Source organism: Notechis scutatus, chromosome Z (assembly GCF_049901735.1).
Source record: "Notechis scutatus isolate UNSWTSFEM ecotype Mainland chromosome Z, rNotScu1.2, whole genome shotgun sequence".
Taxonomy (NCBI): Eukaryota; Metazoa; Chordata; class Lepidosauria; order Squamata; family Elapidae; genus Notechis; species Notechis scutatus.
The window spans coordinates 133,923,505-133,940,086 of record NC_142025.1 but is presented as its reverse complement, the minus strand read 5'-3'; the positions used below and the strand labels follow the sequence as shown (position 1 = coordinate 133,940,086).

At 42.9% G+C, this 16,582-nt stretch overlaps 3 protein-coding genes across 3 annotated transcripts; all 3 read left to right on the top strand.

Moving 5' to 3' along the window:
- The first annotated feature begins 7,519 nt into the window (after positions 1-7,519).
- On the top strand, positions 7,520-8,061 carry LOC113421726 (histone H4). Its single transcript, XM_026682286.2, has one exon. It carries the CDS (start codon positions 7,659-7,661, stop codon positions 7,968-7,970), a length of 312 nt encoding a protein of 103 aa, XP_026538071.1. The 5' UTR covers positions 7,520-7,658; the 3' UTR covers positions 7,971-8,061.
- A 5,444-nt stretch (positions 8,062-13,505) lies between these two features.
- LOC113421722 (histone H1.5-like) lies at positions 13,506-15,209 on the top strand. The gene has a single exon (XM_026682275.2). The coding sequence runs from the start codon at positions 13,587-13,589 to the stop codon at positions 14,226-14,228; it is 642 nt and encodes a 213-aa protein (XP_026538060.2). The 5' UTR covers positions 13,506-13,586; the 3' UTR covers positions 14,229-15,209.
- A 140-nt stretch (positions 15,210-15,349) lies between these two features.
- Positions 15,350-16,165, top strand: LOC113429318 (histone H4). The gene has a single exon (XM_026691837.2). The coding sequence runs from the start codon at positions 15,668-15,670 to the stop codon at positions 15,977-15,979; it is 312 nt and encodes a 103-aa protein (XP_026547622.1). The 5' UTR covers positions 15,350-15,667; the 3' UTR covers positions 15,980-16,165.
- Positions 16,166-16,582: the final 417 nt, after the last annotated feature.

Genomic DNA, 16,582 nt, shown 5'->3' with positions numbered 1-16,582 from the left:
TAGCATTTTCAATTTTTATGTAACTATCTTCCCCCCTCTGATGTTTGTCATTTCGGGCATAAGGTTCAAGTGAAAGCATGTTTATACACAGCAGTGAGCTCCCCTTGTGTCTGAATAATCTGGCAGGAGTCTCCAACCTTAGCAGTTTTGCTGGCTGAGGAATTCTGGGAGTTGAAGTCCACAAGTCTTAAAGTTGCCAAGGTTGGAGATCCCTCATTTGTGGGATTAACCTAAAGTCTAGCCATGGGCTAGAATACACCCTTGAACAGAGAGGGTGAGTGGCCCAGGATTATCCAGCAGGCTTTGTGACTAAGGCAGGACTCAAACATGTAGTCTGGTGCCTTAACTGCTAGACCAGACTGGCTCTCCCAGTCCCAATGAACAGGGTAACAACATAAAGCTAAGACCATAGCATGCTAATCATATTTCAGAAACATTGCCAATCAAAACAGGAACACTGGTTTGGTGTAGTGGTAAAGACATCAAGCTAGAAACCAGGAGACTGAATTGTAGTCCCACATCAGGCACAAAGACTGCAGGGCAACCTTGGGCCAACCACACACTCATAGCCCGAGTGAGAAGAAGGCAAGGGCAAACCACTTCCAAAAATCTTGCCAAGGGTATGGTTGGGACTAGTAGTCCAGGCAATTGCCAGGAATCAGCAGTGAAGTGGAGGCACTTAACAATCCAATTTGACAGAATTGCAGGGATTACTCACTCTCTCAAGGTCTGGACCAGTGTCAACCTTGAGAACGTTAAGAAATGTGAATTTAATGCCGGCTGGGGAATTCTGGGAGTTGGAGTGCACATGTCTTAATGTTATCAAGGTTGAGAAACACTGGTCTGGACTGTTCCCCCTTACAAGAGCAAGGGTGAGATTCTGCCGGTTCGAACGAACCCCTAACTCCAATGATCAGCTGGCTCCGAAACAGGTTCTCTCTCTCGATCATGTGTCCCTGTCCTGCCCCTGCACTGTATATCTGCTCAGCTGAATCACGTGGCAGAGTGGATTGCCGCACCTCAGCTGGGTTACTTCCCTGAAGTAACATTGAAGGTAAGTAGCTTTGAAAGCTGTGCAGGCGAACCAGTTGTTAGGCCAGCAGCATCCCACCACTGTATAAAACGTTCGTGGTAATACGAAACTACTGGATATGTTGTGACGAGAAGTAATATAAGAGTTCCCTTTGGATCAGAGGTCCCCAAACTTGTCAACTTTAAGACTTGTGGACTTCAACTCCCAGAATTCTCCAGCCAGCATAGCATATTTGGATGGATGGATGTGTCAACTACTGCCTTTTCGGCTGGCTCAGGAATTCTGGGAGCTGAAGTCCACAGGTTTGCAACCCCTGGTTTAGAGGACCAATACTTTTGTCTCATTCATTACACATGCACATTATATTAGGCATATAAAAGGGAGTGGGATGGGCCAAAGATTCACAAAATACATTAGAGGTAGTCCTCAATCTACAACCATTCATTTAGTGACCATCCAAAATAAAACGGCATTGAAAAAAGGGACTCATGACTGTTATTCACACTTACAACTGTTGCGGCATCCCCATGGTCGTGTGGTTAAAAAATAGGATGCTTGACAACTGGTTCATATTTATGACTTGCAGTGTCCCAGGACCATACGATTCCCCTTTTGCGGCCTTCTGAGTAGCAGAGTCCGTGGGGAGGCCAGGTTCATTTTGCCATGTTACTGACTTAATAACTGCAACGATTCACTTAACAACTATGGCAGGCAAGGTTGTATAATAGGGGAAAACTCACTTCACAAACATCTCGCTTAGCAACAGAAATTTTGAGCTTGAAATTGTGGTCATAAGTCAAGGCGTACCTGTACTTGTCTGTGCAATGTACAGCAATGGACAAGCATAATTGAATGTTTATCAATTAAAACCAAATTGGCAACGGTTCAAAGTTATAATGGCTCTGAAAAACAGCTTACAACTGGCTCTCGCGCTTAGAATCAACATAGCATTCACCCTGGACACATGATCAAAATTCAGGCGCTTGGCAACTGGCATGTACTTACAACAGTTGCAGTACTTTGGTGATCAACGTGTAACAATGGGAACAACTGGTTTCCAACAAGCGAAGTCAATAGGGGAAGCTGAATTCACTTAATGGTGGCATAAGTAACCACTGCTGTGACTCATTTAACAACTGAAAAAAACATCATAAAATTGGGTGCAACTCACTTAAGAGCCACCTTGGTTAGCAGCATAAATACTGGTCTCAATTGTGCTCATAAATTGAGGATACCAGTATCAGAATTCCTGGCCTGAAAGTGCATTGCTGAGAATTTTAACTCCAACATATCATATTTTCCAGGTTGGGAAAGATTTGCCAAACATCCACAATTGGCAATAGCTGAAGCATTTAATTCATAACAATTACATCAACAATTTTGGAATAAATGTCTCTTTGGAACATTTTCACTGGAGAATAGCTGCTTTCAGATCTGCAGCAGTGTTTATGATTGGTAAAAGTTGCTGTCTGGCTGGTACAGTAAGGAGGAGAACTTGCCATCTCTGGTTTGACATCAACAATATCAAAAATTGAATGCAGCGCTATCTATGCACAACAAATGTGCTGTTCCATTCCTCTATTTTCTGTCTGGAACAAAAATAAATAATACAAAAGCTGTTAAAAGGCTATTGAAGACACAATGGGAGAGAAATCCAAGATAGTGACTGACAGCACAATTACATCCATGTTCCTTTTTTACATGACATGGATGCATGGCTTTGATAGTGCAGTTGTGGCCCCCATCTTGATTTTATGACTTCCTGCATGAACCCTACATGTTAGGATTGTAGGAAAGTTAGGAACACTTCATATAGGTTTTAAAGGAGAAAATAAGAGTGATTTTTCAATCATTTTAGTTGCTTCAGGCAATACAACTCTGTACATGCAACAAAATATAAGTAGGTTCATACAATCCACAAAGCTGAAACATGATCAACTTGTTTGTGACCTAATGGTTTTCCCACCAATAAATCATGATTAAGCTAATCTTGGCTTGGTGTGTTCTGATGTATTGATGTGGTTTGAAGCTTCCCCCCATAGCAACAGTAACTATGGCAGCCACAAATGGTGTGTGCCTTATCTCACGGCTGGACCAAACTTCACCTTGGTTACAAGCATAATCTCTCAGGAAGTTTACAGCATATACACATTAGAAAATACAAGCTACTGAAAGGCAGAAGAAAGAATCTCCAGTGTTTTTACAATTTCCTATCCATCATGGTGCTCTAGTTACAAAGAGGTTCTTCTAGCATGCTAAGTTGTTGCGCCCTTTGGTTTCCACCATTTGCTGTGTGAACTCAATTACTATAGTTTGTAAATCATGATTTTGGACTTAGTATGTGCGAAGCTGAACTATTTGTGGCTTAATCAGTAAACTGCAACTCAGTAAAACCAAATCAGTACTCAAAAGTAATTCTGTAATACTTCTGACTCTCTCAAAACTAAATCACAATTCCATTTCTCTGTGTGTGCCTTCAAGACAACATTTTGACTCCTGATGACTGCCTAGACAAGTTTCTACAGTTTTATTGGCAACATTTCAGAAGTGGTTTGTCCTTGCCTACCTCCTAGGACTGAGAAAGAGTGACTGGTCCAAGGTCATCCAGGTAGCTTCATGGCTAAGGTGGGTCTACAGCTCAGTCTAGCCTGGTATTTGCAGCATATTTATCGCCTCTCGCCTTGTCTTCTATTCTGAGAGATAAGCTGTGCAGGCTATTTTAGGTAATCTCCTATCTTGATTTCAGCAAGGCACCAAGAGCCAGTTTGTCCCGGTGGTGTTAAGGTGTCCTAGAAACCAGGAGGCGACAAGTTCTGGTTCCGCCTTAGGCATGAAAAACCAACTGAGTGACTTTGAGCCAATCGCTCTCTCTCAGCCCAATTCACCGCACTGGGTTGTTTTTCTTAGGAAAATAAGAACTAACTATGTTTGCTGTCTTGTATTTGAAAAAATCTAAAAGGAAAATGTTCTTCGCAAACATTCCATGGTTTGTCATAAGATTATTTTCTTCTTTGTTACATATATTCATAACTTTAGTCCTTAATGTATCAAAATGCCAAAGATTTGCTTGTGATCTTTTTTGTGGTAGTTAAGTGACTCACCAGAGTTGTTAAGCAAATCCATGGTTATTGAGTGAACACCAAAGTCAATAAGCGTACCAATAGCTTGCCTGTGGGTGGGTTTTTTGCCAAAAACTGGAAATCTATGTGGGTTTTCAGCAAAACCACCATAAAACATTGTCATATGATGGCAGGATGCTGCAAATGCAAAAACTAGAAAAAGTGCAGAGAAGAGCAACCAGGACGATTAAGGGACTGAAAACTAAAACATATGAAGAACGGTTGCAGGAACTGGGCTTGGCTAGTCTAGTGAAGAGAAGGACCAGGGGAGACCTGATAGCAGTCTTCCAATATTTGAGGGGTTGCCACAGAGAGGAGGGGGTCAAGCTTTTTTTCTAAAGCGCCTGTAGGCCAGACAAGGAATAATGGATGGAAACTGAACAAGGAGAGATTTAACCTGGAAATAAGGAGAAACTTTCTGACAGTGAGAACAATCAACCAATGGAACAGCTTGCCCTCGGAAGTTGTGGGAGCGCCATCACTTGGGACTTGGACTGCCATCTGTCAGAAATGGTGTAGGGTCACCTGCTTGGGCAGGGGGTTGGACTAGATGATCCACAAGGTCGCTTCCAACTCTGTTAATCTGTAAATCTGTAAATGGCTGTAAATGCAACCCAGTTGCTGAATGTATAAAATGCAGTCATGTGATTGCTGTTTGATTATATGGTGATGGGGAGAACGATCAGAATTTTGAATCTGGGTTTTAAATACTTGTCCAGGTAGGTCCATTGGAACTTTGAATGGTTGCTGGTTATAAATTGAGGAAATCAAATTCAGGTTTGGTTTGATGATTCTGGCTGTATTCGTGTAGAGACATAACACCTCAGACAGCAGGTGCACGAAATGGCCAGCCTGCACCCTCCCTTTTCCAACCATCTATTCATATGTAACATGGACTTGGATTTTGCACATACCTGCTGCATTTTGGACTCCTCATTTCTTCCATTAAGCACCTCCTGTTGATATGCACCTGAAGGAAGTGGGAAATGCATTAAACTGCCCAATTATTGAAATTGCCACCCAGGATTTGTCTTATATTGACCATCTGATCAAATGTTGATGGTAATAGGAAGTTTCCAGTAAGAATCCCACTCTGACATTTTTGCCTGTCTTTGGAAATCTCAGGTCCTGAATTTGAATCCTTTAGCAGGCACTCATCTATATCCTCAGATCAGCCTGATAATTCCATTTGGAGTTATCTTCTCTGTTTAAAGTCCTGCAGGAAACACAAGGGCAACATTGGGAATGGCAGAAATGGGGCGGGGGGAAACAGGACACCAGATTGGATGAGATAGTTTTTAATAAGTGAAGAGGTCAGCTTCAAGGGGTGTAGTTTCAAACCTTGTTTCTCAGAAGCTCTTAGCATTTTACAGAGAAAAATCAAGGACATCCAATTCTGTAACACCTCTGTATGGTATGCCAATTACACAGTGGCAGATAGGAAAGCACTTCAGAGGTATAATGTCATTGCCCAGAAGATCATTGGTTGCCCTCTCCCCTCTTTGGAAGAGCTTTATAGCTCCTGCTGCCTTAAGAAAGTTCAAAACATCCTCAAAGATCCATCTCATCCTGGAAACACTTTTTTTGAACTATTACCATCTGCAGACGTACAGAATAATAAAAACAAGGACAAATAGGCTGAAAACCAGTTTCTATCCCAGGGCAGTAGCTCTTTTGAATTCTACTGTATAATGCAGTGTTGGTGTGGTGTCAGTTCAATGTGTGGAGTGTGAAGGATGTGTGTTTATGTTTATTTTCATGGTCATGATATGCACTGAAGATGGTGTTTGATTTCGTTGTACGAAGTGCAATGACAATAAAGTAAACTAACTAATTAACTGCTTTGCCAATTTTCAAACAGCATCTGAAACTGAATTTCCTTTTAGCTTCCCTTCAGGACAATAATTCTATGTAATTCACGAGGTGCTGCCATGCCATTTAAAATCTTCTAAAATAAGGAGGGTTCTGGAAGTTTTTAATTTCTGGGTCCTGAAGAAGATTCATCTCAACCACCAGATACAGCTAATCTCAATTTCATTGGTGTCCCTTGAACAATTTTTTTTTTTTTGCTTTCTTCTGCATTAAACTTTCCAAGTTTCTGGTCCTACCTGGTTATGAATATTGTTTTTCCTCCAAGGCCATTGCCACACAAAACACATAAATCAGAGCTTTTGCCTGATTTGTGATATGATCACATTTCTCTTACAACTTGGCACAGCATTGGTTATTCATTTATTTGATTTGTCAATCGCTTACAGAATAATAGATATAAGTATAAACATGAGTAAGAATACAGGAGATAGGTACAAATAAATGGGGACAATAGGACAGGGACAGGAGGCACAATTATGCATGCCCCTTTATTCTATGATGAATATGTCATAAGTAACTTAAGATGGTGAACATACATAATACTCACAGATGAAATCAAACATACGTGTCCCAGGATCATGTTGCAGGATCCAATCTGGGTCAGTCATTGGGACCAAAGGTTTAGTCTTCTGAGCTTTCAGACTTGTGCAGGAGGCCATCCTCAGGGGACTTCTCTCTACCAGAATGTGTGCTTTGGGCTATTCTATTTTATTCCATTTTATACTAAATCTCTGGACCCAGATTGGATCCTGCATGCACAATATTCCTTCCTTATTATCCCCATAACAACAGCCCTGTGAGGTATGTTGAGAGTGAATGACTGGCCCAAAGTCACCCAGCTGGCTTTCATGCCTAAAATGGGACTACAACACAGTAGATATTACTGTGCCTTGTTTGCAAGGAAGCTTTCAGGGCAGAAATAAACTGAAGAGCCTTACATGTTTCACAAATCAACAGTGCATTGGAGAAAGCAAAGCAATACCAGTGTAGCATCTGCCTCAAATGTTTTTCTAGGGAGGATTCCACCTACTGGTAGCAGAAGTGACACTGGTATCCAGTAAACCTTGTCAACTTTTGCATTAATGAGTTCTGATACCCGAGACAAAGATAGCAAAAGAATTAAATGTTTCAAATAAGTTTCATCTGAGTTCTAATGAAGCCAGGACGTGAGGCACAAACATGTTACATACAAGACTGCCTTAATGTAGATTTCTTAATCTACATTAAGAAAAATCCTGAGTAATATTGTGACACCTTAAAATGTCGATTTATCTATTTTGTTTAAATGCCTACATGTCATTTGGATAAAATTGTATCCCATCTTCTATCCTCTTGTATTTACCGTAGGAATCAGCCTTTGGAGTCATGGAAAGTAGTAACCAGATTGTACTGGAATATATTTCTCTGAGCTCTAATTGGACACTTTCCAATGAGATCTGATTGGATAGCTTTGACATCCTTCCGATCAATTGGTGAAGACGACCAGGTGTTTTTACAGGCTGGCAACCGAAGGCGAGGCGGAGTGGGAGTAGACTGTTCTCGTTCAGAGTTTCCACTCTGGTCCGCCTCCAGACTATATTAAGTTCCCGGCACAGCCCTTCAGTTGTTATCGGCTTGGTGGTTTACTTGCTAACATGTCTGGTCGTGGAAAAGGAGGGAAAGGCTTAGGGAAGGGTGGTGCTAAGAGGCACCGTAAAGTCCTTCGCGACAACATCCAGGGCATCACGAAGCCTGCCATTCGCCGCTTGGCTCGTCGTGGGGGAGTGAAGCGGATTTCCGGGCTCATCTATGAAGAGACCCGAGGAGTCTTAAAGGTCTTTTTGGAGAACGTTATCCGGGATGCGGTTACCTACACTGAGCATGCCAAGAGGAAGACGGTGACTGCTATGGACGTCGTTTATGCTTTGAAACGCCAAGGTCGCACCTTGTACGGTTTTGGTGGTTAAAAGGCTACATTTCCACTGCTGACAAAAGCAATCCAAAGGCCCTTTTTAGGGCCACCCACGCAGTCATTTTAAAGAGCTGTTTTCATTTGGGGGGCGGCTGGGAAACCCCTAATGTAATTACTGTAAACTTATTCCGATCGACAATGTTGGCAAATAATTAACTGAGCAAATTAAACTGCCTTAGTTTTTTTTATTTCTTAAGTCTTATTAACAGGCTTATTAAGGCTTTTATCATTTTTTAAAAGTATATTTTCAATATACTTTTATATATATATCACATGTTTTCTCTTTCCGGAAAGACTAGTTATTACGGGAGACGGGTGAAATGAAGCTTTCGACATCTTTACCACATTCATTGGGGGACAAAAGAAAAGGGAAAAACAGATGTAGATTAATTAGGCGCCACAACGTCAGCATTGCAGCGCGGCAAATTCAAACCTTGTTAATTGAACCGTAAGGTTTATATGGGAAATTTGCCACAAGATGGCAGCAGAGGACAAGGAATGCCGATTCCCTCCCCCCCCCCCCAAAGAAAGCCCCTCATGAAAAGATCTGTATAACAATGTGAAAAGACCACAATATATCCCACAACAGTTCAAACGCATGACTGATGTCTAAGTATACTTCCATCCTTCCGAGGTCAGTAAAATGAGGAGCCAGATTGTTGGGAGCAATATGCTGACTCCCTACCATAAAGCGGTATATAAGTCTTAAGTGCTATTGCTATTACTGTACTATAATATCTCCAGGGAATAGTTATGGCTTGGAATAATAAGGAATTAAGTTAAAATACTCATTTACCAGTATATCATCAATTGCCATCAGTGACTGAGTTTTCCATTTGTTTAAAGTATTCTGCATTTTTAAAGCTAACTATCACCATTGCACAAGGGGAAAAAATAATAAATTTGCCTATTTCGAGGAACTTTTTCTCTTCAAGGAAAAGGTGACAGCAGGAAAAATAAGGCAATGGTGTCCTTGTTTCTCTCAAAATTAGTTTCAGAGGGGTAGTAGCAGTGGTGGGTTTCAATTTTTTTACTATCAGTTCTGTGTGTGGGGCATGGCTTGGTGGGCCTGGCGGGGGAAGGATACTGCAAAATTCCCATTCCCTCCCCACCCCACTAACCTGCTTTCCAGCTCCATTCTCCTGTGCAGGGCAACAAAAGAAGACCCAGCCGATCAGCCAGGACTCAGGAGGCCGAGAATAGATGTGGTATTTGCTGGTTCTCCAAACTACTCAAAATTTCTGTTACCGGTTCTCCAGAACTGATCAGAACCTGCTGAATACCACCTCTGGGTAGTAGGGTTCTACACACTAGCTGTTTACAATATAGCTTACTTATCCCACCAAAGCACTAACATACTTTGTTGATTCAAAGGCTGCATCCTAACGACATCTAGAGTAAAGATAAGATCCTTTGATTCAGAAACATTTCAACTAAAAAGAAGGCAATAACTGAGGCAGGAGGGTCCTTGGTCCCCAAAATGAGTTCCATTACTGAAACTGACCTGCTTCTAGCTATCCATCACTTCTCCACATGAACATGATATGTAAGTGGTATCTGTTATTGTTATCTCTCAGATAATAATGCAGATGATTTAAACTTATATCTTTAGAAAAGGTTTTGAAAAGAAAGGAATGGCTATCAACACCTCTAGTTTAGAACATCCAATTGATCCACTGTTGGCTTTGAAACAACCCACAATGGAGACAAGCTCCCACCAATTGTTTTAAAGTATTAGCATGAATGTCCTGCAACTTGGCAAAATAATATGGTAGTCCTCAACTTATAACCATTTGTTTAGTGACCACTTGCAGTTATGGCATTGAAAAAAGTGACATGATCATTTTTCACAATTTGCGATGGTTGGCAATTAATGTGTATTTATGATGGTTGCAATGTCCTGGGATGATGTGATCACTTTTTGTGAACAAGCAAATTCAATGCGGAAGCCAGATTCACTAAACAATTGTGTTACTAATTTCACTGTAGTGATTCACTTAATCGCAGCAAGAAAGATTGCAAAATGGGGCAAACCCAATAACTAAAATTTTAGGCACAATTATGGTTGTAAATTGAGGACTAACTGTACGGCACAACCAATTCAGAATAATATTTGTAGCTTGGGGTTGAAATGAGAGTTCTTGGTGCACTCTGAGCTTGGTTATTTCCTTGCAGATGTTTCATTATGCAAACTAGGTAACATCGTCGGTGACTAGTCATTTTAATGAAGAGTGAAGTTGGTGAACATGTGAAGTCACATACATAGGCAAAGCACCAGGAAACAATAAAAGGCAAAGGGGGCTGGGAAACCAAGGACAAAATCATGCAAAGAATCCCAAAGAGAAATCAAAGTGAAATAAATAGTCTCATCTGAACTGGGTTCAATTACTGTTACAACTTGTGCAGGTCAATGCAATGATCATTTATATCAGCAGTGAAAAGGGTATACATCAATTCTCTCTATGTGGATTCACTTTCTCCATGTTTCTTATAGTGACATGGGCTTAAATCACATCTTTTATAAAGTACAGGCAGTCAGAAATATGATTTGGTGCCCCCTTTTTAATGGCAAAAAAGAATAGAATAGAATTCTTTATTGGCCAAATGTGATTGGATACACAAGGAATTTGTCTTGCTGCATATGCTCTCAGTGTACATAAGAAAAAAGATACATTCTTCAAGAATCATAAGGTACAACACTTAATAATCATAGGGTACAATAAGCAACCAAATCATACTAGGAAACAGTCAATAAAAATCATTAGAATACAAGCAACAAGGTTACAGTCATGGCCATAAGTGGGAACAGATGGGTAAAAGGAACGATGGGAGGATTAATAGTAATAGTTGGACAGTGTTGAGGGAATTATTTGTTTAGCAGTGATGATGTTCGGGAAAAACTGTTGTGTTTAGTTGTTCTGGTGTGCAGTGCTCTATAGCGTTTTTGAGGGTAGGAGTTAAAACAGTTTATGTCCAGGATGTGAGGGATCTGTAAACATTTGCATTCACTCAACTGGAATCCTGTGATATTTCAATGGATTTATATTAGGATGTTTATTTATTTATTTTATTTATTTATTTGATTTGTCAATGGCTTACAAGGTAATAGGTACAAGTGTAAACATAGTTATGAATACATGAAATGGATACATATAAGAAAAATAAAAAGAATCAATGGGACAGGGACGGTAGGCACATTGGTGCGCTTATGCACGCCCCCTACAGACCTCTTAGGAAAGGGGTGAGGTCAATAGTAGACAGTCTAAGGTGAAAGTTTTGGGGTTTGGGGAAGAAACCAGTCAGGTAGAGTATTCCAGACATTGATCACTCTGTTGCTGAAGTCGTATTTCCTGCAATCAAGTTTGGTGCGATTAACCTTGAGTTTGTATCTATTGTTTGCTCTAGTGTTGTTATGGTTGAAGCTGAAGTATTCATTGACTGGTAGGACATTGCAATGTATGATTTTATATACTATATTAGATCGGACCTGAGGCGGCGTAGTTCTAGGTTTTCTAGGTCTAGAATTTCAAGTCTGGTAGCATAAGGTATTCTGCAATGAGTAGAGGAGTGGAGAACTCTTCTTGTGAAATATTTCTGGACTTTCTCAACTCTGTTATGAATGTGTTGGAAGAAATATCCTTCTGGGTTCCAAGTGGGGAAAAAGACACTGGATTCATGGAAGTTGCTTGGAAAGAAGGTTTATTGATGGACAGGATGACATACCTTCGAGCTCTTGGGTGAAAAAGAGCAGGGATGCTGAGTTTTATGCCCTTTGTTGGGATTTGAATTGGAGCTTGTATTCTGATTGGTTGTCAGACTCCCATGGGGCCATGCAGGGGCAACTCTGTAGGCTGTCCCGAATCCCATGCTTGGTTGACCATTGCTGGGTGATGATGTAATGAAAGGGCTTTGGGCAGTTCTTATTATGGCTCTGCTTGAAGGAGGTAGATCTTTGTTATGTAGAATAGACTGGCCCAGGACTCAATGGCCCATTAACAAAGGTTGTGGGGGAGGGGGACTGAGTTTCTGCCTCTGAGTTTCTACTTCTCTTTTAGGGGAAATATTCTGCCTTTTTAGTATATCCTTAAATATTTCATTTTCCTAGGAGAGGGGTGGGTTTTAACTTCCAACTGATGGTGTGATCTAATATCAATTAATAGCTTCACAAATAAAGGAAAGAAGAAAAGTTGTAGATTGAATGCCTTTGGTTCAATTATTTAGAAATATTTCATAACACTCATTCATTCTTCAGAATTATTTTAGATTTCAGAATCGCACTTTGCTTATAGCATCCAGAATGGGACACCAATAGAGTTTATATACCATTTAAAAATGACAATAATAGTGAAGGATAGGATATAACATTTCCAAGCAACTAGAGACACACAGGTAGAATTTCCAGAAGTTGTTCTACATAATTTCAAAAGGTAGAATGAGGAATAATGATTTCTGGATTCCTTGTCTGAGCAGCAGGTTCAATTCATCGCTTAAATGATCCCTTACTATCCTAATATTGATATCATTCAACTTTTAGTGATTAGATATCATATGCAGCTACTATACTACATTTCTGAAAAGTAAATGAATAAGATACATAGATGGGGTGCTTATTAAGCACTGTACTAATTTTAACCATTTAATGCCATTGGCATTTTATAGGAATCAATATACATTTATATTGATTCAAGTCCATCCACAATATATTCTTCCTGTCATTATTTATTCCACCAAATTTTGGTTTTAAATTTAGGGTTTTTTAATTAAACCACAACAGGGAGACTGAGACCTGTAGGAAAGGAGAAACCTTCCACCTTTGGGAGCTGCCACGAGCCACTCTTTGTTAGAAATGCCACCCTCGCAATGCTGATGGCGTCTGACGGGCAACGAAACTTCTGCGGCCGGCCTGGGGAGCCGGACATGAAGGGGGATCCACGCTGTCAAAGGAGGCTAGCCACAAGGCGTTTTTCGTGAAATAACCCCAGTAAAAGTCCTGACTTGAAAGAGTTTGACCGGCAAAGCGCCGTTCCTCCGACGCCAGAGGGGACGAATGGATGTGTTACTTGGGTTCATCCGAGCGGCTTTTGCGGCCAAACGCCCGTCCAGGGGCAGCGCCTTCCCTCGCCACGCCGCCCCTAGGTCCCCCCGGAGCGGCCTGGCCCTCTTCCCCGGCCTCGCTGCCCAAAGGCAAGCTTTGAATTGACACCAAAGGGCCCAACATTTCCCAATGGAAGAGGCGCGAGGCCGAACGGCGCTCCGCTTCTGCCCGGATTGCTCCCGCCCGCCGCTTCCCTCCTGCCGCCCGCCGCCACCGGCCGAAAGGCCCGGCCCCCTGCCCCGTTTCCACCGGGACCGGCCGGCCCCGCGACCCAGCCGCCAATTTGGGGGCGCTTTTGGGCCCCGCAAGAAACACAAAGTGGCAGCGGCCGCCGCCGCGTCTGGCGGGCGAAGAGCAGCGCCCGCGAACGCACCAATCAGGGCGCAGCTCCGCCCCTATAAATAGCAGGCAGCTCCTTTGCTTTCCTTCAGACTTTACTTTCCGGCTCCGAAGGACCCTGTGCCAGATAGGTGCCGCCGCCCCGAAAGGAAGCCGACAGGTCCGAAGGAGGAGAGCATGTCCGAGACGGCGCCCGAAGCCCCCGCGGCCGCTGCGCCGGCCACCAAGGCGCCGGCCAAGAAAGCCAAGAAGCCCGCGGCCGCCGCCAAGCCGCGCAAGGCCTCCGGGCCCAGCGTCACCGAGTTGCTGACCAAGGCGGTGACCGCCTCCAAGGAGCGCAACGGCGTGTCCCTGGCGGCGCTCAAGAAGGCTCTGGCGGCGGCCGGCTACGACGTGGAGAAGAACAACAGCCGCATCAAGCTGGGCCTGAAGAGCCTGGTGGGCAAAGGCACGCTGGTGCAGACCAAGGGCACGGGCGCCTCGGGCTCCTTCAAGCTCAACAAGAAGCAGCAGCAGCACCAGGAAGCCAAGGACCAGGTGGTCAAGAAGAAGCCGGCCCTCAAGAGCAAGAAGCCCGCCGCCAAGAAGCCCAAGAAGCCCGCCCCCAAGAAGAGCCCCAAGAAGGCGGTCAAGAAGTCGGCCGCGGGAGCCAAGAAGCCGGCCAAGAGCCCCAAGAAGGCCAAGCCCGCCAAGCCCAAGAAGCCGGCCAAAAGTCCCGCCAAAGCCAAGGCGGTCAGGGCGAAGGCAAAGGCCGCCAAGCCCAAGACTCCCAAGGCGAAGGTGGCCAAGCCCAAGAAGGCGGCGGCCAAGAAGAAGTAAAGCGGCTCCTCTGACACTTCCGATCCCAAAAGGCTCTTTTAAGAGCCACCCACTTTTTCCTTTGAAAAGAGCTGGCTTCATTTGAGTCCAAGCACTCGCGTCAACCCCCTTTTTAATGGGAACATTTTAGGACGTCTGAAGTGCCTGCTTGAAACCCTTCCACAAGGACTCTTGGGAAGGTCGTAGGGGTCTCCCATAGTCTCATTTCTTCCGGGCAGCGTTTTTGGATACTGAAGCATGGATGTGTGGGTGGGATAATCTTTGCTATGATTCTTTTATCTTCCGCTCAAGAATAGCAACTGACTTCCCTAAGTAGGTAGGAACTCAGAACCGCGCTGTATGTTGGACAGGGAATGCGAGATAAAATGCTTGATGAATTTTCGGTAGCGCCATATTCTCCCGTAAAATCAGCGAGAGCGCTACCCTTCGTTCTTTCCGCCCGGATATTCCTCCCTAATTATGCACAATATTTTTTAAAATATATAACGATAATGGAGGACGGGGGAGAAAGAATGTCTATTGAATGAATGCAGATATGCAGAACTATTGCAACCTTTGCAATTCCTGAAAATTGCCGATTGGTTGAGAAAGCTATGGTTCGTTTTAAAAAAATAACCCGGGCTACATAAGGATTCGGTGGTGACTTCATTTCTAACCAATCAGAGCTAACGTAGGCACTGCGCAAAATGATATAACTGCAATGCTGCTTTTCCCGATATTTCGTTACAATGGGATGTGAAAGTGGTCGGTGTTGCTGATATGGTGTAACCCAATTTTCGGGAATGATCATGAGATGTTATCCAAGCATTAAACTATTTGAGGCGTCCTTAAGTTTAAGGAAGAAAAAAATGCACAGTAAACATTACCGAAGAACTATTTAATAAAATATTTTTTTAAAAAAACAACTAAGGATGTTCGAGGCACTTTTCGCCATCACACCGAAATAAAATGTTGAAATCGAGTACTGAAAAGGAAAAGAAATACAGTACACTAAATAAATATTTCTGCCAGCATGCTTGTAAAATCTTCCTTGGTAAACGGCTTTGTTATAATTCACAAATCACAACTCTCAATTTCCTGAGGTGCATTTAATCTCTAAAACTTTTTTGTAAATTACAAAAGGCGGTACAACTTCAAAAAAAAAGAGTTGTACACCAGCTTGTATATAGTGCTTTGTAAGCATAAAAAGAAAACTTGCGTCTTTGTAACACATTTCTTTATAAATGAAGAATCTGATTGGTCATATTCCAGTTCCTGGTTGATTTATTGATGGAAAAGCCCGCCTCTTGGAATTCTTAGGAGGAGGGGGCGAAAGTGATATACGCCCCTCTTCAAGTTCTCACTCAGGTCGGGTAAAGTGCTATATAAATGTTGCTCTTGCGCCCGACTATCATATTGTTCAGCGGCTCTTTCAGGGAGTGGTACTGATTGTTTTTGTCATGTCTGGTCGTGGGAAAGGCGGAAAAGGTCTTGGGAAAGGAGGCGCCAAGAGGCACCGGAAAGTGCTTCGCGATAACATCCAAGGCATCACCAAGCCTGCTATTCGCCGCCTGGCTCGCCGTGGAGGTGTAAAGCGTATTTCAGGCTTGATTTACGAAGAGACTCGCGGTGTGCTGAAGGTCTTTTTGGAGAATGTTATTCGGGATGCTGTGACCTACACCGAGCACGCGAAGAGAAAGACCGTAACTGCGATGGATGTTGTTTATGCTTTGAAACGCCAAGGTCGTACTCTGTACGGTTTTGGTGGATAAGTGCGTGAATCCCGTATTTATTGATCTAAAAAGGCCCTTATCAGGGCCGCCCACGCATTCATAGAAAGAGCTGTATTCGCTTATGCACACGAGTGTAAATGTTGGATGTGTTCGCTTGTGGGTGCAAATTGTATTTGTAGTATTGGAAAGAACACTAGAAGAACCGTATTAGTCCCATGATGGGGGGGAGGAAAAAACTCCGAAAGTGGTGTTAGTCGGGAAACTTCTTCAGAGGAACACTAATCTCGGCAATTGATACAAGCTCTTTGAAAAGAAAGTGACAGCATCTGAGAACAGGCTGGTTCTCATTTCATGCCATTTCCCCCCCCTTATTTCTGCCATTAAAAGTTAATTGCTCTCACATTTTCTAGTCGGTGGGTATTTTTTCCTGCACCCCCTTCGTCCCCACCCCCCTTTTACATAGCAAATAGAAAAGGGGAAGGGTTTATTTAGGAAAACGGGCGGAGAGAAACACGTGGGGACGTCTGCCAATCGCAATGCAGCTTGGAATGTTTCAGTTGCGCGCTTTCTATTGTTCTTTTTCCCGGTTCTTGTTGATTATGAATCCCAAGGTTAAGCTTGATGGGAAACGTGCTGCCTAAG